Source organism: Rissa tridactyla, chromosome 12, assembly GCF_028500815.1.
Source record: "Rissa tridactyla isolate bRisTri1 chromosome 12, bRisTri1.patW.cur.20221130, whole genome shotgun sequence".
Taxonomy (NCBI): domain Eukaryota; kingdom Metazoa; phylum Chordata; class Aves; order Charadriiformes; family Laridae; genus Rissa; species Rissa tridactyla.
In genome coordinates, this window is record NC_071477.1 from 6,470,247 (window position 1) to 6,494,841 (window position 24,595).

A 24,595-nucleotide genomic window follows, 5' to 3' on the forward strand; every position below is an offset into this window, starting at 1 on the left:
GCGGTGGGTGCTGCCGGCGCAGCCGTGAGCACGTGCCACGGGAGACGGGCATGAACAGGAACGGGCCTGACCCAGCCGGCCCGTTTGGCGGCGCTCCAAGGGGGCAGATAAAAAAAGCAACAGGTATCTGAGCCAAAATCCCAGCCCAGGTCTCAATCAGGGGAGCGCCAGGCTTCGTTGGGCTCCCGGCTTCCCAGCATCACACAGCCCACACGGCAACCAAGGTCGGACCTTGGCTGGGACCTTTCCTGCCTCCAGTTTCTAAACTTTGGATGGTCCTCAACAGGGAGATTTATCAGATGAAAGCTGCTGCCTACTGTAGCCACTTTTCCCCATGGTTGTGGCCCAGGGAGCACAGGGCATCAAGTGCAGAGGCCAGATGAGTGGGCCAGCGGGCCTGCCCTGTGGTTGCCACCACCCCCAGCTCCCGCTGGCTCCTGGGGAAGGGTGAGGAGGTGCCAGGTTGTGGGGAGACGCTGCAGGGATGCTGGGGGACCCACCCCCGAGGTGAGGGAAACTCTGCAAACACTCAGCCCGGCAGCACCACCCCCCGCAGGGGCGCGAGCCCGGGGTTCTGCAAATTATCACCCCTCGCCCTCGCCGCTGCTGGGGCTGGAGATTAGGGAGCTGCTCCTTATCAGCCACCGGCCCCGCGCCCGTGGGGCTCCTCTTTCGCTCTTACTCACCGGAGAAATGAGTAAGCCCGTTGTAACCGTCGCGCTGTGACGCTCTCGGGCAGCAGGCTCGGGCTGCGCTCGGTTGCGTTGGGGTGGGGTGGTGGTTTGGTTTTTTTTTTTAAAGCCTCTCAGCACAGAAACCTATAGCAACCAGGACGCATCGCAGACGCCCGCGGGAGCCGGGGCTGCGCAACCGACGTGCTGGAGCTCAGCGCCGTTCACCTATGGAGACCACCGTGCCTGGGGGGGATGGGAAGAGGAAACACTTGTGTGCCTGTGCATGTAAGAGGGTGAGAGGGAAATCCAGGTCCCCACTGTGCCGACAATCTGGCAGGGCCTCCCTTGCACAGAAACCCCCCCATACCTGCCCCCGAACCCACTGCCTGTGCACAAGGCACTCAGTCCAGTCTCTGAACCTGGACCCAGCTCCTGTGTGCAGCCATCCATCCATCCATCCATCCATCCATCCATCCATCCATCCATCCATCCATCTGTCCGTCCGTCCCAGCAGGTCTCAGCCCCTCCAGCCTCCTCCCACGCCACACCGGGATGCTCTGCACAGCAGCCATTTCTGGCAGCTTAGACAGCAGCTACAAGAAAATAGTCATGCATTCTTCAACTTTACTAGGCACATGACCCGGACAGTGCCAATGGTACAAACATTTGGATTCAATTTATTCTTTTCTCTGCAGGCTGTGTCTCTGCTGGGCAGCTGCAGAGCTGCTCTGGGGCTGGGGCTGGGGCTGGTCCCCTGCCCCTGGGGAGAGGAGCCAGGGCAGGCGGCTGGCAGTGCCCGGCCAGGGCAGCCTGGCAGCATTTACCCAACCCAGTGGGATATTTATATTATTTTTTTCCATTCAAGCCGGTGCAGAGCTGCTGGCAGGACTGAAGCTTTCGCCCAGATTGCAGATGCCCAAAATATCTGTATTCTGGACCCAGCAGACTGAGGCTGAAGTGCTCATGGTCGGCTGATTGAAGACAGCATTCGGGAATACAGACAGACACCCATGGGCAAAGTGCCTGAGCATGGTATGGCAGCGGTGGCAAGAGGCTGGGGGACGCCACCGGGTGCTGCTCAGCCCAGGGCTCCCCCCAGCAGGAGCCAAGGATGACCCCGGACCGTGCATGCCCGTCTCCCAGCCATGGTTCTTGTTCCAGCACGTTATTTTTTTGCTATTTTTTTTTCCAGCCTGCTGAAATGTGAGCACAGCCCAGGGCATGGTTTTGACCTGGACCAGCTCATGCTCATCCCAGCGATGCTGGGGCACAGCTCTAGGGCTGAGACCTGCCCGGCCCCCCGGCAAACCCACCCCACCGGCTGCATCCATGCCGGCGATGGCTGCGTCTGACTGAGACAGAGATGGCATTTCCAGCCCTAAGTAAATTGACAACACGGTCCCAAATTTAGCTGCAGGGCTGGGCTGGGGCGGCAACGAACGACGGGGCTCCTGCAAAGCCTCTTGCAGCCCTCGGGGTGCTCTGGCGTGGGCTCAGCAAACGGGGACCCAGCGAAGGGACAAAGCCGCAGCACACGGTGGGCAGGAGCTGGGCGGTGAGAGCTGCGTCACGGGCTGAAATGCCTCAGCACCCGAAAGCCGGTCCTACCTCCATTAAATCGGTTATATTATATTGCTGCTATGTTAGGCTCCTCATTTTAAATTAACACCTAACCTAAACTGCATCTGGCATCTTCAGCAGTCAGGATTTATGAAAAACAAGGCATTTGTATGTAGTCTTTCACACGCACATATGAATACACACAGATATTGATAGAAAATAGGTGTTTGTTCATACACACATGTTCGTACATATATGTTTCTACTCAGAGTTATATGTTATATAAATATAGTCATATATGTTATAAATTCATAGATTTAGAGATGGATTTCTAAAAATACATATTTCTATATGTAGATAATATAGAAATATAGAGATATATATTTTTATAAATCCATAATCTATCTATATTTAGATAATATAAAAATATAGTATACATATTTTTATGCATATAAAATTCATTGGAAAAAGGAAACCAAATTAGTTTATCTTCCTAAAATGGCACGAAACAATGAGTAGCCTTTGGAAAGGGATCGGATGTGGGTTTTGGAGGACTTTTTTTCTTCCCCTGAGGGTTCATTCTACCATGTTTATGTCTAAACCCTGCTAATTTTAAAGCCGGCTCACAGGAGACTCATGGTAGGATTTATTTATTTCATTTCACTTTCATTTCGCAAAGCTTTGCTTACCGCGCCGGCGTGTCAGCAGCTCACGGACACACACCCAGCTGCCGCAGCAGGCCAGCGGCTGGGGGGACCCGTGTGTGCACAGTGACACACACACACACACACACACACCCCCCCCGGTGTTTACTGAGAGGCAGAGATTAAACGGGAACCGCTCAAGCGTGCTTAGGCTGATTTTTTTTAAAAGATCTTTGGAGTGTTAAACATGTAATGAGATGCTTAGGGCTGTTTTCAAACCAAGATGTGGTCCTGGCTGATTTACAAAAGGCCACGCTCTCCGGCTTCACGTGGGTAAATGCTTTTAAAAAAATCATCTCCTGGGACTTCGGGGCTCATCAATTCAATAGGACTTAATGATCGGGCTGCCCGAGCCGCTGCCGAAAGTGGGAGTTGAGCTCCTCTCACATGTCAGTTCTTTAGATTATTTCACCTTGTGCTTCTTTATCTCATTTCTATTTAAAGCTGATTATGGCGGCTCTTGAAAGAAGATGCAAAACACCCTTAAATAAGGCACCACTAATACCAATGGCGTCCAGGTGCAGTTTTTAATAGTGTCTCCCCTCCCTGCTGGTCGGTGCTAGTTGGGTGGACGGGGTGTGTGATGGGGGTGCAGCCCCCCTCATTCCTGGCTCCAGGAGCCAGCTCCCCGCACGGAGGGAGGCAACGTGGTCTATAACGGGGATAACGGGGCACCATCACTCCTCCGGTAAATGTGCAGCTCATGGCGTGTGACTGCAGCAAGCAGCTCAAAGGCGCCTGTGGGGGAGAAGGAAAAAATACTTCGTGTATATGCATATGTATTTTTATATATAACCGACATACGTGTGTTTAAACATAGCAGCATGTAATTATATATGTTTAAATATATGTATATACAAATAAATATACTCTTCCACACGTGTTGAGGGCTCTTTAGAGGCAGGCGTGAGCCCTGTGCTGATGGGCAGCGCTGCCCGGAGTCCCCCTGCAGGCAAACACCCAAACACCGTGCCACGCTGGCACTGCCCACGTCCCAGCCCGGCCCCCGGCCCGCGGCTGAGGCCAGGTACAGCTTGTACCCACCACGGTCCGGTTCACCGGGGCTGGGCCTTTTGTGCCCAGTTTCACCCTAAAATATCGCAGCACTTTCAGACCAACAGTGTCTGATCTTTCCATCCCTGGTGTCTCCATCTCTGAACTTTTCATCACCAACTTCTCCATCTCCAACTGCTCCATCACCACCATCAGCCTCCCGAGCACGGGCACACAGCTAATAAATCTGAGCCTTTAATCGCCCTCACAGAATGGGAGGGTTGGAAGGGACGTCTGGAGATCCTCTAGTCCAACCCCCAACTGCTGCACAGCGTGGCCTTACCTGAGCCATCGTCCCTCTCGCTGGGCCTCGTCACACCTCTGTGCTTCCAGGTTTGTGATGCTGGTGTCAGCAAAAGGATAAACCCGACATATTTGGCTTTCATTTTTAGGTAACAAATCACACACGCACACCCCCCCACCCCCACCCCACCCCACCCCCGGTAACACATTGGGTTGCCTCACCATGTCAGGTCCCAGCGGACAGGCTGCGTCTGACATGGTGAGGCAGCTCTGCCTGGGGGGGGGGGCAATTTACAAACCCTCTGCTTTTATCTCCTGCAAGGTCCCACTTTTTTGATTATTTATGTAGCTAAAAACGATGCAAAAATTAGTGGTGGGGGGAAAAAAAAAAAAAAAAAACCCTCCATAAATCCCATTGCTAAAGACATCAATAAGGGCAGAGGGGGCTGCTGGCCCGGGGTGCCGAGACCCCTGGGGCTGGAGAAGGTCACCAGAGGACCCGATGTCTCTAGCACCCAAGGGAGATTTACTTGTTGCCCTCCCCCCTTCTATAAGTTTGGGAAGTTTTCCGCAGTCCTCTGGGCGAGCGGGGCCGGCGCGGGCGCAGCGGTATCAGCAGCCGCGGGTGTATCAGGCTGAGCAGAAGCTTTTCCAGGAACTATCTAGTGAAACACATGACCGTGCCCCTGGCCGAAGGGCGATACGTGACAGGCATTCACTGGGCTCCCGGCGAGTCAGTTGACTTTGTTATTCAAACTATTTTAGTGATGGTTTTTAATCCCAGGCTTAAGTTTTTTCTTTTTTCCTTTTTCCCCCCTCCCCTCTCTTTTTTTCTCTCTGAACAAGGGAATCTCTACGCTGGCAGGATTCAGAGAGGCACAAAGGAGGGAAAAACAAGTTTCAGCCAGAAGAGAAAAGAAAAAAAAAAAAGGGATGCTGTTAGCATTCCCTGTATGTGAGGGGGTAAAAACATTTTGCTGTGAACTTTATTTTAAAGGGTAAGTGCCAACAGCAGCCCAGTTACTATGCAAATAAATCCTGTGCTCGGCCTTTCTCTCTCAGCCGTAAAGTTTTGGCGCTGGGACTCACGAGCTGCGGGAGCCGGGCTGCGGGAGCTGGCAGCGTCCCCAGTGCCCCCAGCCCTCCCTCCCGGGGACGGCCACCAGCTGGGGGTGCCACCGCAGAGCCCGGGACCTCCATGGCAGCCCCCGGGGCTCCCCAAGTGTCTCGGCCAGATAACGTGGGGGTGAGCGCTGCAGAGACGTGGGCTCGGTGTCCCCCTGCCCCTTATCACGAGCAGGTTTGGGCAGCTGCTGGCAGCAGAGCCCTCGGCTGTGCCCCCACGACAGGGGACACCCCGGGGCAAGGCAGTGGCTGGAAAGGGCAGCAATCCCACCCCAGCCATCCCCTTCCCGCGGCGGGCAGCTGGGGAGGGCCTGGCACCAGCCACGAAGCTCCGCCGGCAGCTGGGACGTGGGGCTGGCTCTCTGGTGCTGCTGCGGGCTGGCAGGGGGAAGGCAATGCCGGCGTCCGCTGGGCTCGTCCGGGCCATGGCCGAGCCCCGGCACTGGTATTTGTGGTGATGGCTCCCCGTGAGCGCAAGAGGGGCTGCACGTGCCCCAGCCCACACAAGCCGAAGCTTGCCCTGACAGCCCCGCTCTGATGGTTTCCTATGAAAAAGATTTGAATTTGTGATGCAAATGACTGGGCGTGTGGGCACAGCTGCCGGGAGAGGGCCTGGACCAGGTGATGTGCCCAGGGCAAGGTCCGGACCCCATGGCCGTTCCCACGCCCGCAGCCCGTGCCGTGCAGGGGGCTGCCCTGCCAAAACCATCCAGCCCTCGCCGCTCCTCCCTGCGTGCCTGCGGCCGCACAGTGCCACGCCGCAGCTCTTGCAGTGGCACCGTGACTCCCCAACCCGTGCCCACCCCCGGCTCCCGTCTGCAGCGAGCTCGCTTCGTCCCAGGACAACGAAAGGCACGCGGTGCAGGTCAAAGAGGATGCTCCATCAAGCAATGTGTGCAAACAAACAAACAAACAAATATCATGCTTTTAAGGAATTGCAAGGTGATTTAAGCACTCGTCCTGTGCTACCCTGACCAGTCAGGAGGCACGCAGCCACGCAGCCACCGCCTGCCATCCCACACCCTCCACAGTCCCCCCAGCTGCATTCCACTCTTGTCCCTCTCACACAGCGACCCATCGGACTCTTCCCCCTTTCCCAGCCTGACAGCGGGCCAAGGAAGCGCTGGGCTCCTTGTCGGGGCCGGGGGGGGGGGCGTAGGCTTCCCTCGCCACCTGCCATCGCACCCCCACTTCCACCCGGGAAGCCAGACAGCTTGTTATTATTATCATTGTTATCCTGCCCGGCCACGATTTGACAGTTGGGTTTTCGCAAACAGGAAGGCGGCAGGTCGGGCTGTTGTTTTGATGTGGTTGTTTCTCCAAAATGAGCCCGGAGCAAAAGTGCGCGGGATGCAGGAATGGCGTTCAGCAGTGGTGGGCCGGGTGCCGGGCAAAGGAGGCTGCTCAGCGCCGCCTGCCCCCTCGCTTCCCAGCAGCTTTGGCCACCTTTCAGGAAATTAGAGTCAGCTAAATGGAAAATCATCACTCTTTTAACTTTAAAATGCACCAGACACGGTTTGCTTGGGTTTTTTTTCAATGACAAATTAATCTTTGGAGGCCTCAGTCTTCCCATTGACCTGGGGAGACACAGGTCCTCGGCGAAGACAAAAGCCAATGTTCAGCAGTGCGGGAGCCCTGCCTGGGGACGGGCACCACGACGCTCCCGGCACCCTCACCCGCCTCCAAAATCCTCCCCTCCCTCCTCCTCCTCAGAAAGACTCATGACAGGGAGAGAAAAGAATTGCTGAATAATCTCCAGCCCCGATAGTACTTCAAAGGCAGGTTTCCCGGGCCAGGCTGTGCTCCTCGCCAGGGCTGGGCTGGATGCGGCGCTCGGCTCTTACTCCTTTGGCAGCCCCACAGCCGTATCCAGAAACTAATTACTTAAAAAGGAAATAAATGTCACCCGCATGGTTGTAAGCAAAACCCTGGGCAGGACGAAGAGCCCCACCAGGATCTGCATTCTCACGCAACATGAGCAAGGGAGGAATGAGCTGTTTCCATTCATTGAGATGGGCTGTTTACTCTGAGACCTACTGATGATGTTAGACGTGCCCACTCTGTGCCTTTAAGTTCCGCAGTTGATCAGACACAGTGCTGAACTGCCTCAGCGTCCATCCTGCTTCCCCAGGATGGCTTTAGGTGATGCTGTTCATCGTCACCTTCCAAACAGCAATATACACCAGTGCCAAAGAGGCGGGGACTTCCTGGCACCAGCTCTGCTGTAACCTTTACAGAGATGAACTAGATAACTAGTACATTCAAAGAGAGTATTTTTATTTACTTTTAAAAGCTGATATTCACAGTTTTTAATGGTCAAAATCTGAGAACCAAATTTTTAAAGCAACTTGATGAAGGAAAAGTCCAACGTGGCCGAGTAAAGCAAAGGAGGCGCAGGGGAGCGAGCACCTGCCAGAGCCTCACCGCTGCCTGCCCGATCCCTTAACCGGGACAGGACTTTGGCAGACCACTCACTTTTGGATGGATTCCATTTAGGAAAAACACTTATCCTAAGTAAATAGCAGAACAAAAGCGATATCCTGAGGATTCTGGGGTAAGATCTGATCTCAGCTGTCCTGGTTTCCAGTGGCACACTTTACAGCCTCTGCTCCGCACAGACTGGGCGTGAGCCAGCACCCAGTGCTTGGGGACAAGCGCTGGGGACCACACAGCTCTGGTGTGACACTCCAGGAGCTCACAACCCCTGAGGTGTGAGGAGCTACAGGTGACTCAGGCCACGCAGAGCGAGCAACGGCACGTGGGACACGCTGGGAGGGACGGCTGTGGCCACGCAACGCCCGTGCGACGCAGTGCCGGGTCCGGATGCCAGCAGGGGCTCCTGCCGGGCCCGACTGCATCCCAGGACGCGTGTTCCCACGGCTCCCACCCCCCCCACGCTGACGGGCAAAGCCCCAGTATAGCCAGATCTGGCCAGTCCGAAAGAACTCCCTACCAGACTCCAGCCGAGCAAACATGCTACCATACAGTATCGAATCATTTTAAAAGTTAAAATAGTTTATTGCTGTTCTTTGTAGAAATGCACTTAACTTACATCATCTGTTCTCTTCCTTTATTTGGCTGTTGGGTTATAGGCATAAAAAGGTTACGTTTACCCATTTGTTCAGTGACATAACACCTTTTTTCTCTTTTACGCCACTCACGATATTCTCCTAAGCTTCGCTGGCCAACAGCCCCAAATCTCTTTTACATAAATACTGTAAATGTCTCCATAGGTTGCAGCATTGTAACAAAAGATCTACCAAAGTAGACAAAAATGTTCGGTATTCTTGGTTGGTTTTTTGCATTTAAAAATATACCTAAATTTGAGATAATCTTAACAGAGTAACAATTACGATAAGAAAATAGTACAGTGCGTTGACTAAAGGAATATTCTGCTCTCCTTCAAGCCAATATTCCCTTTTGCATGTTGAAGTGATTCAGCAATTACTTAAGAACTTTTACCTACATACAATAATTTAGTAAAATGAGAATTAAACAAGGCAGATACTTACTACTATTCTTCTGTCTGCAATTCACAGCTCATGCGAATAAAATCGCAATAAATATTAAAAAATAGTTTTTCTTTTTCTTTTTTTTTTTTTCTGTAAGGCATCTCTGAGTATTACAAAGTTTTTGTACAACCAAAAAATAAGATTGCTTTTTTCCATGTTCTCCGAGTACCTCTGTACCTCAACAGTAATTAAGAGGACTGCAGGTTTGATGAGGAGGGGAGGGCTGACGGGGGAGGGTCGGAAAGACGACCGACGGGTGATGGAAGCAGACCGCAATGTGTGCAAGAATCTGTAGTTTTCCCGTGAAACATTTCAGTCACTTCTAGAACATCTTCAAGACAGTATCTGTCCAGATTGAAAAAAAACAACAAAAAAAAAAAACAAACAACTTACCAGAAGTCCATTTTCATGAGCACAGTCAGACTGCAAGGGTTTGGGTCCGCCCTTAACACTATAAATAGCTTAGGTATTGATATGCACCTATGTAAAGGGGATAAAGGGGAGGCGCGATTTTTTTTGTTGTTGGGTTTGGTTTTTTTCTTTTATTGGGATTTTTTTTTTTGTCGTTGCTTCTGTTGTCCTAGTCGTATCCTTCCAAGTGTAAAAGATTGTCCTAGGCGGCGCAGGCAGGGCCCTCACTGCATGCGGTCGGGCTGCAGCTGTTGGGGCTGGTACTGCACGAAAGCGGTGGCGGGCGCCGCGGGGTTGCTGGCGGTGATGGGCGGCTGGACGGCGCCCGTGTAGCCGTATCCCACGAAGCCGGCAGCAGGAGAGGCAGCGTAGGGGTACTGATCGTAGGCAGCTGTGGTGTACTGGGAATAGGCTTGGCTGGCGGCGGTGTAGTCGATGTAGGGAGACGTGATGGACTGCACAGGGGTAGGGATGACCACGCTGGGCTGGATGATGGCTTGGGGGTAAACATAGTGGGGCGTGAGTCTGTGGAGACAAAGGGCGAGAGTCAGCGAGGGGCTGGGCTTCCTCCAGCCTGCGTATCGCCCTCCTCCCCCCCCCAAATTCATCTGCATCAGCCACGGTGCTGCCCCCAGTGCTGCCCTTGAGGCAGGGTGCTGCTCGGGGTGGAGGGAATGAACAGCAAAACACTCCTAGAGCCCAAGGGCGGAAGCAGTGCAAGGTGACGCATGGACTGCAAGAACAGACACACACCATGGTCTCCATGTCTTGTATCTCCCACTATCCAGGCTGTTGGTCCCCAAAATAACCTCCCTGAATGGCTGCCACACAGCCCCTGCCCGACTGGCTCGCCGTTATCTCCCTGACCCCCACGTGCCCCGCCTGTCCCTGCCAGCGCTGGCAGTCTCGCCGTGTCCTGTATCCTCCAGGTCCACAGTCCCACCATCACCCAAACCCTGGCAGAGGCTCCCGAGGACCCGCATCCTCCCGGCACTGGGGACACCAGGTCCCTCCTCCACTCATCCCATCAGGGTAGCGTCCCACCAGGGAAGACCACTGTCCCCAGGCTTAGCCAAGGCCCTTCCAGCTTGTGAGCTGTTACCAGTTACTACACATTTAAGCCAGTGTTTCCATAACACTGGATGTTTAGGGCAATGCTACAGGGTGTTTGGAGTAAAACACAAGATATTAATTCTGGTTTTGTTCCTCCAAGTAACACTCCTCAGCAGCGACCGTGCCAGCAGCCCCCGGCCCAGGGGCAATGCCCATGTGCCCACGAGCCCCGTGGCCAGCCGACCCCCGGCATTGCCTCTGCCCTCGCGATGCCGGTCCTAAAGCGTTGCTTTTCACCAGCCCCTGCCCTGGGGTTGCCATGCTGCTGAGAGGAATTTAACACCACCACAGTCAATTAAAGTCCACAGACTTGAAAGATCCTGGAGATGGTTAATGCAGGATTGCCCACGCATTTGCTAAAAACTATTAATGAGGAACAAAGGAAAACAAAAAACAAAAAGCAGCAAAATGAAAGGGCTGTGTTTTCCAAAGGGCCCACAAGAAGTCAGGCCTCAAACAAGAGCAAAAACTGCAGAAACCTGAAGGTTTAGGTCCATCCACACGAACTGCCACAGGCCAGAGAAAAATGGGCAACCAGCATCTGCCCGCCCAGCCCTCAGCAGCAGAGCTCCATCATGCACAGGCTTGACGATCGGGGGCTAGTTTAAGAAACTGGGGTGTGCAGACTGCCACCAGCCAACGGCACGTGACCGCTGGAAGATCAGAGACACATGCACCAAGAAGCACGCGCTGTGGAGAAGGTCCCTTTTGGCCGGCTGTTGCTGAACCACGTAAGGCAACAGCACGAACCAAAAGCCACTCCAGAGAGCTCCTTCCACCCTGCCCCCAAGTCCAACTTGTTTTGGCAAACAAACCAAAAAAAAAAAACCCAAGGTAAAACTCCGCAAAGAGCTTGTGCAGATTCAAATATTTTGGGGATTTTTGTGTGGCTGTGTGTGACAGCACATTTTTAAACACAACCACTTTTAAAAGCCTCCCACAGGCTTTTCACAAGCCGCAGGCTTATACGTGCCTGAATTGCTCTCTAAGGCCGAGCTCAGCTGCTCGGGAAGAGGATATCTTGCCCGTTCATCCATCTGACCTCCAGGTTGGAAGCCCCAGCAGACTCACCACGCTGCGGGACCCAGTGCTCTGGTGCTTCATGGGGACCCGCAGCCAGAGACTGGGAACTTCTGTGGATGGCTCGTGGCTGCCCTCGTTCCACCCGAGTGTCCATTCTAGGTCTCAGCTACCACATACTGCGGACCACCTGGAGCTAGTGGTCCCCCCTATCCAGCAGTTACGGGGCTGTTCCTATTTGCTTCACAACCAGCACAGGATGGTTTAACCCAGTCTTCAGGCAGGAGAAAGGCTTCTCACAAACAAGTGCTCATCTGAACCGAGTTTTCTCTCGTTTTCCCACTCACATATGCACTTTGCTTTTTCTTGAGGCAATTTGCATGATGAGAGAATGATGTTCTCCTCCCCCCGCCCAGCAACACTGCCTCCAAAACCAGGGTCCTTAGATAGAACAAGGCCACCCCCAGAGGTGCAGCACCAGGGAGGAGGATGGGTGGTGGGGGGCAGCATCTCAACCTTTGGCTGATTAAGTGCAAGACCACCTCCAGAGGCCAGAGCCACCCCTAGTGTGGTGCGGAGAGAGGGACGTCACAGCCCTTCAGTCCATAAATGTACCATACCCAAAATCACCCTGTGACTAACAAGAATGAGACAAGGCAGCAGAAATTCACTGAATCACTTTTGGTTAGCTCTGACCTAAACTGACGCCGCTCGGCTGAGTCGGAGCTAGAGCTTATGGACCAGCTTGGACCAAGGGCTGAACTCGCACTCGCATCTTCTGAGGAGCTGGGCCTAGTCCCAACCCAGAGGTTCCTTGTCACTGGGGGTTTGTTTTGTTTCGTTTTAAATAATGCAGAGGTGTGATACTGCTCTCTTGGCCTGCCAGGGTCTGGAGACAGCCTGTGCAGACCAGGCACTGGCCCAGGCAACCCTTGGGGGCGAGAAGAGCCGGCCCCGCGCATGCCTCTTGCTCTGCCCACTCGTACATTGGCAGCTCGGACAAGAGCCTGCATCCCAGACTGGCGAGGGATGCTCTGGCTGCCTGTCACTTCTCCCTGCATGTGTCCCACCACCGGGCTTCCTGCTGCTTGAGGGCTTGATAAAGTTAAAACCACTCCACAAATGCAACAAAAAAGCAAATGCACAATCCTCACGCTCGGGACTCACTAAAAAAACACCCCACCAGCAGGATCAGAGGCGGGGGGTGGGGGGCATGCATTTTTTCAGCACACAGGCATCCAGCCTGTGCCTGCAGAATGACCAGGAGGATGGTCCGAGAGCCTCCAAGCAACCCAGCCTGGGCACCACCTCGTCTGAGCGGCTCCGCCGGTCACCCCCCGGTGTCCCCTGTCGCCACCCAACTGCTCTGCGGAGCCGGCACACCCCATGGGGAGGACGTGGCCACATGCGGGGCCATCAGGGCGAGCGCATGCTCACAACTCATCCCCGAGAAACTCTGCGTGTCGGCTTTGCTTTCACCTACACAGCTCCTCCATTGCAGCTCCCACGGCGTGCTCCGGAGAGACAGCAAATCCGCGACATCCTGCACTACTGTTTTGCTCAGCAAGGAAAAATTCCAGCTCTTCAATGCTACTTTGAATAAAAAGCACCATTAGCTAAGAAGACAATAAGTATTTCTGTACTCCGTTTCCAGAAATACATCCCAGCCCAATGCATACCACACACCATAGTTTACTGCACTAGAAAAATCACACTCAGCAACTCCAGAATCCGCTTCTATGTAAAAAGGAAGGTTCTTTTGGTCTGCGGGCTTTTAATAATTTAGCTAGAAATTTCAATCAAGACATTATGCAGTTTGGACGTCTGAACTAGGCAGACAGATGGCAACTCATTGATCAAAACAAAACACACAACACAAGGTAAGGTCACTGTGATGTCTTGCAGCTACAAAAAACCCCACACCACCAGTGCAGTACGATGAAGTTCTCTGTTGGCTACATTTAGCATCCACAGAAGGTCTTAAAATATTCCGCCCCCCTCCATATTTTTTTCCCCAGGAAAAAAGCAGCTCTTTTGGAGTTCTTTTTCTAGGAATCAACAAACTCTAATCTGAATTTCTACAGAATGAGTCACATCTGTGTTTTAAGATGCCTTTCCCTTCCTCCCCGCAGCGTTCCTCTGTCCTCTGGGATAGGCCCTGACAGCCAGAAGAGAACTTCATCTACGGTCCACACAATGCGATTATAAAACATCAACCAAGTGATCAGCCATCGGCACCACACACCAAAGTCATCCTGTGAACAGCAGACACGAGATGCTTATGGCATTACGATTAATCACAGGCAAAGTCCACAAAAACGCAACGAGCATGTTCAAACCTAAGTCTAGAGCCAGCGGTGGCCACAGGAGGGACTCGGGAGGACCGTCGCGGTGCAGGACTGCCACATTAGCCCACGTTCCTAACTACGTGGCACGACGCCACGCTACCCTGGCAGCCAAAAATTGCAAGACACAGAACAAAAGAGATGGTTACGGAGCCGTTGGCAGAGGAGACGCCGACTCGGCTTCTGCTTTTGCTGTGCAAAATGCGAAGGGCAGAACAAAAGCAGCCCGGTTTTGGTGCGGTCCTGGGTGGAGATATTCAAAGGCATCAGGTGAGGCCAGCGCCCTCGGCTCCCAGGAGGTGCTGCCTGCTGAAAGAGCGGACTTTTTAAAACCTGCCGTCACCCAGTTGTCCCCACCACAGCGGCAGGGCTGCCGGGGGAGAGCTGCAGGGCAGGCAGCGGCAGCCCCAAGGGCAGCCAGGGGGAAGGGAGAAGTAAGAAGGCCACGTGTCCCTCACCCCTTCCCAAATGGCAAGGGAGAGGAATGAGCTAACGAAGCCCTCTCCCCCGTCAGCAGCTCTATCTGGCAGAGCTCATCGCACAGATACTTTTTAGATACTTGATTATTTTAGGTCAGGTTTACACCTAAAATGTGTTTTAGCTGCACCTTTTCAGCTCTCCTCCATCCTGCAGGACTTCCTACGCATGATCCATGAGCAGCTCCTGCAAGCTACGTGGGTCTGGGAGAGCAGCATGGCAGGATCTCCCGACCTCCTCGAGCTCTGCCAGCCACACCAGGAGCTGCTTTTGCTGCTTCTGGAGAGGTGGGAGACAACTGCAACCCTCTGCCAAGAGGGACACGGCATCACACAAACACTTGGGAAACAAGGAGGGGGACAGGGCTCTTGGCAGCCTCACAGAGATCAGCACACAAATGCCACCGCCACGACCAGCCTTTTATTCCTTCAAGAATAAAAGAAACAGAGCCCTTTGTGTCTGCCAGTGAAGGCACAAATTCTGGCATTTGACCCCAGGAATTTAGCCTCCATTTCCACTAGAGTTGACCCGTTAGCTGCTACAGGGACACCCACGCTGCCACAACACGTGATGGCAGGCGGTGAAGGCTTCGGTTGGTAGGTGGTACTGCAGAACCATGACACAGCTGACCATGACAGCAACATGACAACTACCTCTGGTGAAGTAACACCTCCAGCCACAGCCTGGATGACAGATTTGAAGATGTATTTTGAAGTGGGTTCATGAGTGTAAGACTGGGCACACCCCAGCAACCCCAAGGAAAGCAACAGCACTCCAGGAGCTCTACACTTGCATTAGCAGTGCCGCAACACCACCTCGGTGCCGGTGATGCACAGACACATCCTGCTGTAACTCATGCCCCAAGAACATCATTCCTGAAGGACACTCCCAAGCCAGCAAGCACTCACCTCGTGGAGCCACTTTAAGTAAACCTTTGTGCAGCGGTGGTAGGCTTGGCAACACATATCATACGGGCTCCAGCCACAATGAAAGGCTGTAGATACATGAGAAATCAGTCCCTGTTCTCAAATCCAGACACGATGAGGAGGGGCTACAGGCCGGAGCATGGCCAGGTCAGTCCCTGCCTGCCAACAAGGACTCTTGCTCCAGGAGGAGAACTCATGAAGTTTTCCACCAACAATTCCGACCAGATCAGGACATTCATCGTGCCCAAAACCACTCCAGTATCCATCAGCTTTCACTGACATGGGCTGGGCTTCAACCACTGACATGACAAACCTCTGAATCCCAAAATGTCCCTACTAAAGCTGATTTAAACATGCATTGAAATGTCAATGGCTTCTGCCTCATCAGCCAGCTCAAAGTATGGCAAGGATGAACTCTACAGCTCCACAGTACAGTATTTATCCTCACCTACTACAATAGGACTCAAACCCAAAATAGTAAACCAACCAACTCTATTTCTGCTCATCTTGTAACTAATTTGCCTGTCTGTCTTCTACTCATCCTCCTCCGGCCCTCTGGGAAGATTTACACAGCAGCCTGCGTTAACAGGTAAAAAAATAGGTTTCCTGCTTCCTTCTTGGGACCAGACATCACCACACACTGGTGGCGATCACCAAGGAACAACCAGCCACAACAGACTGTCCCAGGCTGGAATCAGTACAAGAGAAAAAGTGATTGTATTACAGGATTCAGTAAAAATGCCTGCTGGTTGCTGAGCCTACCAAAACCATTGCTCGAGAAATACAAATGCCAACTGAGAGTACGAGAGCAACCCATGATTTCAATTTATTTTCATTTTGGCAGAAGAGAGAAAATTTAAGGAACAGGAGGCACCGCAGTAGCTGAGAACCTACCATAGACCAGCCATGTCCCCATTTTGCAGCGTTAGCACATCTTGACTTCATGATGCAATGGACTAATGGCCCATAGTGGAGGAAGGTGGATCCCACAGAAACAAGTAAAAAGAAATGCCACCTACAACTTCCCCTATAGCTGGTGCAGCTATAAAAAAATCAAAAAAAAATAGCAGCTAAAAAAAAAAATCAAAAGAAATAGAAAAAAAAAAAGAGGTTGCAGACCAAAGACAAGAGTATATCTTCTCATAAAGATGTAATCCCTTTTCTCAGCTTAACCAAGAGTCTGAGATCAACATGCTGAGCTCCACCACGAGTTCACTGGGCTCAACAATTTACAGCTTTATCCTCTGCATCTTGCTTCCCCCACACCCTAAGGAAAAAGAAAAAAAAAAAAATAGTCCCAAACAAAGGCATGTTGAGCCAGACCAAGAATAGTTTTGGAGAAGCAGGCTGAAAAATACTCAGGTAGCAGGAGATAACATCTGCCTGAAACAAGAGCCATCTGGCACCAAGGAAAAAGCCACATGGAAGTTTATCCGCAACCAGTCAGCTACCCAGAGAAGGAAAAACCCCTCCCCTCTCGAGTTATCAGCACAGCCAAACCAGAAACGAACTGACAGAAGAAACAGAAAATGCTTCACACCAGCGCACTACAGGAGCCCGAGTCCTTCAGCGTCGGTGTGAGAAGCCCAGGAGGATGCTGGAGTCACCCTGTCCACACAGGAGCAAAACCAGAGGCTCTAACAGATTAACCCAGGAAGCCCCAGGAATTCTGCCTTGAACTAAGCTTTCCAATTTTCTTCTGCAATTTGGGGAAAACCAAAGGCTGCAGAAACATATCTAAAGTCTTCTCAAGTGCCTGACAAGTTTTGGCATAATATATATTAAACTGACTACTTTAAACTGGTTCCGTTTTTTAATGGACTGACTTTCTTTACACATAATCCCTTTGACTGACTTTTAATTAAAAGCATCTGCACATTCAATTTATCAAAACCTCTTTCTTGGATAGATGAAGTATTTTGAAGTACAATGCTTTAGTTATGGAAGAAGCAACGAAATATCTCTTTTTGAGAAAAGAAAACCTACACTGATAAAACAAGTGATTTCTACACCAAGAAAGAAATTCCATTTTAAGAGTTTCAGGGATGTCTGCTGCCAGTTGTGCTTCTGTTGATCTACAGCATCTTCCCACAAGGTGGGACCCCAGGGGAGCAGCGAGCCTGCTCCCGGCACGACTCTCCCCGGAGCAGAGCCGGCGGCAGCTCAGCCATGGCACAGGAGAGCTGAAACGCTCAAAGCTGGCCACAGGGAAATGGCAGGGGACAGCACGATCCTATTTACAGGATTTAGAGACCGAGAAATAGGAGACTCAGTTTAACTCTAGAGGTCCACGACTTTTCATCTTTTGTGATCATAGAGTATATTTAGCTTCGGTATGTAGCTTGCTCCCATCTGTGGGGAACAAGTTCTTCATGTAAGTAATATTTAGAAGTGACCCGGTGTCCTTGCTACCAAATTATCAGCACAACAACTGTCTAGTTCCCTCTCTGGTGTCCTCAGGCCGGTCAGAGCTGCATTTATCATTCGAATTACTGGGCACGTATTTAATACTACGGAGTTAGGGACCAGTACGCCAACAGCTGCGCAAAGGAAAGATGAGATCAAGTACAAGCTGGACTCCTCTGAAAATCCCGGCGCGTGCATGAATCCGCCACACTGGGACTAAGCAGCACCAGCCAGATCCGAACAGGAGAACTTTGCATCTGCCCCTCCCCAACTCCTGCAATAAGGGAAAGGGACCGAGGTCTCTGCTGCCAAGGCGGCTGCTCTCGCGCTGGTAAGGATGAAGAGCAAATCCACTGAAGGCAATGGAATCACACAGAGAAGACGTCAACAACTCCAATCGTGTGCTGTAAAGACAAAGCTAGAGACAGCTCAGCCTGGCTCTCATCACGCCCAGGTCCGTGCCCTGGCTGCACTGGAACGGCACATGGCACCCTCCATCCAGACTCCGTTCCCTGCAAAAGGTCTACTGCTGCCGTGAGCTTGGCACAACATTGACGTAGTCAAGTGTAAGGCCAGTGTATCAGACTGCGCTCTCCTTTTCTACAGGCCTATACTGGACACAGGACATGAGCAAATCACGCCCAAAAGCAAAACAAATTGTATAGCAAGGCCTTGGGACTGACGCCAGCATTTGCCACCTTGAAGGAGGTGTTCATGAAAATTCGCAAAGCCATCTGATCTGCTTATAAATACATGCCTACTCTTAAAAAAAAAAAAAAGAAAAAAGAAAAAAAAATTTAAAAAAGGAGTTCTTTCTGACTGGCAAACATTTGGTCTGAAGAGCAGTAACCATGCCTGAGAACTAGCAGCTGAAGCCATTTGGAAAATGGATTTGAATGTTTCTTAGGAAATCCCCCCCTCAGAGCTTTCATGTTATTGGCACACGATAACCAACAGGTGCCGGCTGTGCCGTCCCCACGGGAGCACGTGGCAGAGCAGGCGGGGGTCCGGCAGCCGGACAGCTTTTGGTAAGTGATGCCACAGGGAGCCGGGGCACGGGGGATGCCGGCTGACAGAGGCTGAGCAGCGCAAGGCCAGCACCCGCCGCTTTGTAAGCATAACCACAGAAACGATGAAAGTTAGTTTCCTTTTATTTTTAACCCGATAGAGAAGTTTTAAGGATAAACAGCTGCAAGAGAGGGTGGGCTGACACAAAGAGGGACTTTCTTCACTTCCTAACTGCAGCAGCATCTATGCGTGAAATTTCAAGCTCAGATTTAACTGTTTCCAATGCTGCCTGAGACCAAGTGTGGGCCAGAGTCAGGGGGCCACCAGAAAAACCAACTACACACAGATGAGCAGCCGGGTCTCTGGAGCAGCAATATCCCATGTGCAGATATGGAAAGAGCTGGATCCTGCTGCAAGAGACAGATAGATGTTTCCAACAGCTCAGTCACTCGCTCAGGCACTGGTAGATCTCCCACACAGATAGCTCCTTCGCTGAGGCACAGCCACAGGAATGCATCTGCCATACGCTGCTCCGTCCAGAGCAGCAAGCACGGCTGGGAAGAGAAGAACCAGGGAATCCCCGTTCCCTGCACAGCCTCAAGCCTGTCTCGAGGACCAGAGTCCCAGAGGAGGGAGCCAAGAGGGGGGCACCAAGCAGCTCTGCCACATTGCCACGTACTCCTGCTCAAGGGGTCTATACAGGGTTGCTCTAGCAGCTTCCAAGAAGTCTTCCATGTTTCTCAAAACTTCTTAAAAAGGGACACCGCTGCAGTCAGAGACGGCTCCATTTGGAGACAGAGGGTCTCCCCCCTCTCTGGTCATGTACGCACAGCTCGGTGCTGGCTGGTAGCCGCAGGGAAAGGCTGCCTCCAAGCAAAGCACCGTCTGTAAGCTCCAGGCTGAGCCCCCAGGCCTAATGTTGCTTCCCCAAACTCAGAAGCCAGATCTCCGAGTCACCCTGACACAGGCGCATCCTTTGCCTCGCGTTACTGTTAAGATCTCCGGTTACGACAATCTAGAGACTGCTCTCCCAAACAGGATTTACTACCGACTCCGCGCTGTCTGCCATGCAAGTGCCTGCCCTGCCAGGACAGTGGGAGGAAGGACAGAGGCTCCTCGTGGTTTCTCTTTCTGTTCCGCATACCCCAAGCAATATTTACAGCTGCATTTGGGTGCCTGGTAGTGGGGAGGGGGAACCTTCAGTTTATAAATAATCCTCGCTGATGTTTGGGTGATTTTCATAGTTTCCATTCATTTCAAGTTTCACCAAAACCCACATTTTGTGGCTTGATAGCTGGAACACGACCGATTGGCTTGCACTTATTTAACTGCCTAGCAGTTAGCGGGTTGTTCATTCATTTCTTCCTCGCCAAGTCCAGCTTGGGCACCTCATAGCCCGCATCCCGTAACAATCATCTTTTGGAAAGCACCTGCCAACCCCTGGGCACAAACACTTTGCAGCGGCAGGAACTGCAGGAGGGAGAACCCCGCGACGTCCCACTCCAGGGCAGCACAGGCGAGCCACTGAGCTTCACTCGGGGCAGGTCAGGATCCGCTCCATGCCGTGCAGAGCAAATGGACAACGGCAACTCGGTGAAGCTTCCAAAGACAGACAGACCCCGATAAACTCCTCGTCTATCCTCAAATCCCACAGAAGGCCAAGGAGATGCAAGAGGGGAGCCTGTCAGGCTCTTAATTTTGTTGGTCTACTGACGAGACCAACCGGGTCCCCAAGAGGGAACCGGCAGCCGAGCTCGGTTGCTTGACTGAGCACCTGATGCTTTGCTCGGAAGCCACAGAGCAGCCCCAGCCGTGGTGCTCAGGTAAATGGCTCCACATTTTGCCAAACTCACATTTACAGTGATTCTGCTCCAGCAATGACTGAGTGCAATGAAATTCTTGTTTACTGATGCTTGCAAATAATGATATATAATCCCCTTCCTCCACCCCTCCACTCTCCTGGTTCCTGTCTCTTGGCAACCGATAAATAATTTATAGTACTCTCTGCTGTATGTGCTAACTGCAGCTCTGCTGGTTTAATGATGAAACCAATGCCTAAGAACTGGAACAGTAACTGTCTAGATCACAAGGAACACGTAGTCAGTTGATCCCACACTCCTCTGTACACCGAAACCAAAAGCAAACTGTTCAAAAAGAAAAAAAACCTATGTTTTTCCAGAGCTGCAGGGCTGCGGCTGCTGGGTAGGAACAGCACCCGCAGGAACAGCAGATTATCTGCGGGAGGAACAGGCGTGCGCCGGCTCTCCTGCCAACACGAGGAGTTTAACGTGCTTCACCCTTTTGTTCTGTTCTGTTAGCACGCGTGAAGAACTCCTAACAGGCTGGTTTTATCATCAGCCTCTCTTGTGCACTCCTGTGCAACTGGGAAAGCCTCTGGGGTTCACATCTCGAATGCACCGCTGCTTTGGGGGCTAAGAAAGCTATTGTAGCTCCCATGCAAGGAGAGCTATCAAAAAGCAGCATCTTGTCTCCATAGACTACTACGGCTCTTGCACCAAAAAAAAAAAAAAAAAAAAAAAAAAAAAAAAGACTCCATTTCATGACAGATGTTCTTCGAGTCTTTCCAACAGAGCCGTAATCGCTTATGAAAAGCGGCATGCTTGAACCGTACACAACACACGTACGCTGGGTGTGCACTATTGTGGCAACACAGTCTCTTACATCCATAAACTCATTGGAATGAGATTACCCCGGCAGTTGGCAACTGCAGCCATGAGGGCAGAGGAGTGAAAGTTTCTGTTTTGTTGTTAGCAGGTTTTTTTTCTTTAAAAAAAAAAAAAAACCAAAACAAAAAAAAACCAAAAACACACACACAAAAAAACCACCCCCAAAAAAACATGAGCAGAGAGCAGGAAAGGGATGAAGTATTTCTGTTGACAAAGGCCAAAATCCCATCTATTTTTATTAGAGTCACACAAAAAACACAACGGAGCAGCGCTCAAAAGCTTTAAAAAATGCACCTACTTTCTTAATGCTCTTAGAAGATAATAATAAAAAACCCTATCAATATTCACTTTCTGAAACGGTGTAAAAAAAAGAACTGCATCAATCATTAAACAGTTAAATGAAGGCAGTATGACAGTCACTATTGTTCTCGTGAAGCACACTTGTCTTTTGCCGAGCAGCTGCCAGATCCTATTAGATGTATAAAAAGAGGACTTTTCTAACCGAGCAGGGATGGTATAAGCTATTGAAAACAGCAGACAAAAGCCCACTTTTGCAGACTATTCAAGCCTTGTATAACATCTGTCCAAAATCAATTTTTGACCTAATGTTACTTTCATTAAGTAACAGACTTTGTTTCCAATGCAATTTGTTTTCTAGGATAAAACTGTACCCTAAGCATGATTATGTGGGAAACAGCACGGAGGAAGCAGAAGATCTTATTTAAGAAACATGAGAACAGAATTTGCTTAATTGTTTTGACACCTTAAGTACTATAATAGAGAAACTATTTTCCGTTTATTTGAATTCTTGAAGTTGGCAAAGCAGCAAGCAATGCGCTGGGTTTATTATGACTAAGATTTACTGAGGATAAAGGCGGATCTTTGGGAATTATATTGAAGTTGACAAATGCACAAAACTTCTGAAATCTTCACCAGAAAGTACTACAAACATTAACAACAGCTGTTGAAACTGTCCACTGTTGGACGGCTGAGGCTTTTTTCACGCATTTTAAATAATGAGGAAGTTGATTCGTGAATTTGATTTCAAATAGACTGTTAAGAAACATTCCCACTTACCCAAAGGGTCTCTGAATGAAGGCTGGATGTAGCTGCTGCACACCTATGGTAAAACCTAAAAAAGCGTTCAGAAAAAAGCAATATTAATGAATGGCATCCATTGTAATATTCATCTTGTAATATACATAGGTAATTACACCTCGGACCACATGTACATGCATTTCATCTGCTATGCATGTGAGCAAATTCAGAGCCCCATTTAGAAACAAGTTAATTTTAATATGCGTATGCGCTATGCACGAGGACCAGATGGGAATTCAGATTAAAGAACAGTATGAAAGTGCTGTTACTGAAGAGACAATGGGGTATAATGCGTTATTTTACACATTGGGTACTGTGGACATTAAACCGAAGGGCAGAATGATGAAATGGAGCTTACTGTTAATACTGACGTAGTGAAAAGGATTAACAGGAAAATAGATTAACCGTGGAATAAAATGGCTTTAACTCAGTTATACAAACTTAGGTGCATAACAGTGGTGTAACAGGTACGAGTAAGAAGATAGATAGGGAAGGGAGGTAACCGGGCAACAGTGGCCTCAGCCAACAACCAGCACTGTGAGGGGTAAGCACGCATCATCGGATCAGACGAATCCATCCCGAGTAACTCGTTTCCTCGTCTTACAAGTTATTCTAATAGAGAGAGACGGGATCTCCTGGATGCCTCACCAGTTTGAATACTCCTTGGTTTTGCTCCCAAATATGCCAGGTTCACATTTGCTTTCCTGCCATCGATGATGGGGTTTGGGTCTTTGCACGCCCTTTCAGCCGCAGCTCTGTCTGCCATGGTCACCTGGAATCAAGCACAGCCTTGTTTGTAGCAACGGCACTTTGTAAACGCTCCAGCAACAGGCACTAAGTAGAGTTTATTTATCATTCTATTTTGAATCCGGACCTAAACTCTGTTTCGTGCCCAGCGAGACGGGAAGGGCTCCTGGGGAATGACAGAAGAGAGGGCTCCCCCCTCGCCAAGCGACTCCGCTGGGCTAACGCCAGCCGTTCTCTCTCGCCTTCCCACCTCCTCCCCGGAGCTTTTTTAGGGGGTTGGTGGGGCCGGTCCCCAAAATCCCCCCCAGCAGCGGCAGCTCCGGGGATGCGGAGCCCGAGGGCAGCGCGGAAACCCGCCAAAAAAAAAAAAAAAAAAACAACAAAACCCCAAAAAAAAACAACAACAGACGGCGGCACCGGCGGTGCTGAAAACGCGGGGTACGACCTCGGCCGGCACCGGGGGGGGGGGCTTTCATCCGGCACCGGGGGGGCTTTTCTCCGGGGACCCCCGCACCCTCCCCGGATCCGGCAACCGGGGAATCCGCCGGCCCGGGGGCACCGCCGCCAGCCCCCTCCCCCGGGTCGGGTCGGGTCGGGAGGCGGGGGGGCTGTCCCGCCGCCCATCACCGCGGCGGTGGGGAAGCGGGGCCGGGACACACACGCACACAGAGCGGCACTTACAAAGCCGTATCCCCGGGATTTGCCGGTCTGCCGGTCGGTGATCACCACCGCCTCCTCGATGTCCCCGAAGACCTCGAAGTACTTCCTGAGGGAGGAGTCGGTGGTGTGGTAGGGCAGCCCCCCGACGAAGATCTTGGTGAAGGTGGTGTCCTTCTGCACGGTGTGCATGGTGCCGGGCGCGGCCGGACCCCGCCGGCATCCACCCCGCGACGAGAAGAAACACCCACACACACACACAAGCACACCCCCGGCTCCGAGCCCCGGCGGCGGCCGAAGGGAGCGGAGCAGGCGGCTGGCTGCCGGGGGCCCTACAGCCGGCTCATGGCCGCGCTTTGTGCCGGGAGCGCGGGCGGCGCCGCGCCCTGCCGCCGGTGCCGGTGAGTAGCGGCCGCCTGCCGCCGCCGCTGCCTTTGTAGGGCCGCGCCCGCCCCGCCCCGCCCCGCCCCGCCGCCGCGCAGGGGCCACCGGGGCGCGTAGTCCGGCACCGCGCCCGCCCGCGCACCCGCCGCGGCCCGGTCCCGGGCAACCGCGGGGGTGGGTGGGGCCCCGGGCCCCCTGCGGCGACGGGCCGCGGGCGCTGCCCACGGAGCTGCTTCGGCCCGCGGCCGCCTTGTCCCTGCGGCCCCCCCGGGGAGACGGGGACCCCCTTGGCCAGCCCCCCCCAGCCACGGTCCCAGCCTGGCCCAGGCGACGAGTCCTCCCGGGGAGCGGCTACAACGCCGCGGGCGCGGGGAGGGGGTTAAGGCGAGGGGGGAGGTTTAAGGCGAGGGGACTGAGCCCGCCAAATAAAACCGCCTCGAAAGAG

General features: G+C 52.1%; 1 protein-coding gene and 1 long non-coding RNA gene across 4 annotated transcripts; both read right to left on the minus strand.

Annotated features, from left to right (window-relative positions):
• Window positions 1–2,868: 2,868 nt before the first annotated feature.
• LOC128916806 (uncharacterized) lies at window positions 2,869–4,629 on the minus strand. Of its 2 annotated transcripts, XR_008469053.1 has the most exons (3): window positions 4,457–4,629; window positions 4,275–4,334; window positions 2,869–3,676 (listed from the first exon to the last, which is right to left on the minus strand). It is a non-coding gene; the product is annotated as an uncharacterized LOC128916806 (long non-coding RNA). The 2 variants fall into 2 exon arrangements; XR_008469052.1 differs by lacking the exon at window positions 4,457–4,629 and having other exon boundaries at window positions 4,275–4,449.
• A 3,724-nt stretch (window positions 4,630–8,353) lies between these two features.
• RBM38 (RNA binding motif protein 38) lies at window positions 8,354–24,188 on the minus strand. 2 transcript variants are annotated; one of them, XR_008469010.1, is made up of 5 exons: window positions 23,791–24,090; window positions 23,011–23,134; window positions 22,342–22,396; window positions 9,352–9,807; window positions 8,354–9,216 (listed from the first exon to the last, which is right to left on the minus strand). XR_008469010.1 is itself a non-coding variant. In XM_054218466.1 (4 exons), exons 1-4 carry the CDS (start codon window positions 23,956–23,958, stop codon window positions 9,507–9,509), a joined length of 648 nt encoding a protein of 215 aa, XP_054074441.1. In that variant the 5' UTR covers window positions 23,959–24,188; the 3' UTR covers window positions 8,354–9,506. The 2 variants fall into 2 exon arrangements, 1 of the variants encoding a protein (XP_054074441.1); XM_054218466.1 differs by having other exon boundaries at window positions 8,354–9,807; window positions 23,791–24,188.
• Window positions 24,189–24,595: the final 407 nt, after the last annotated feature.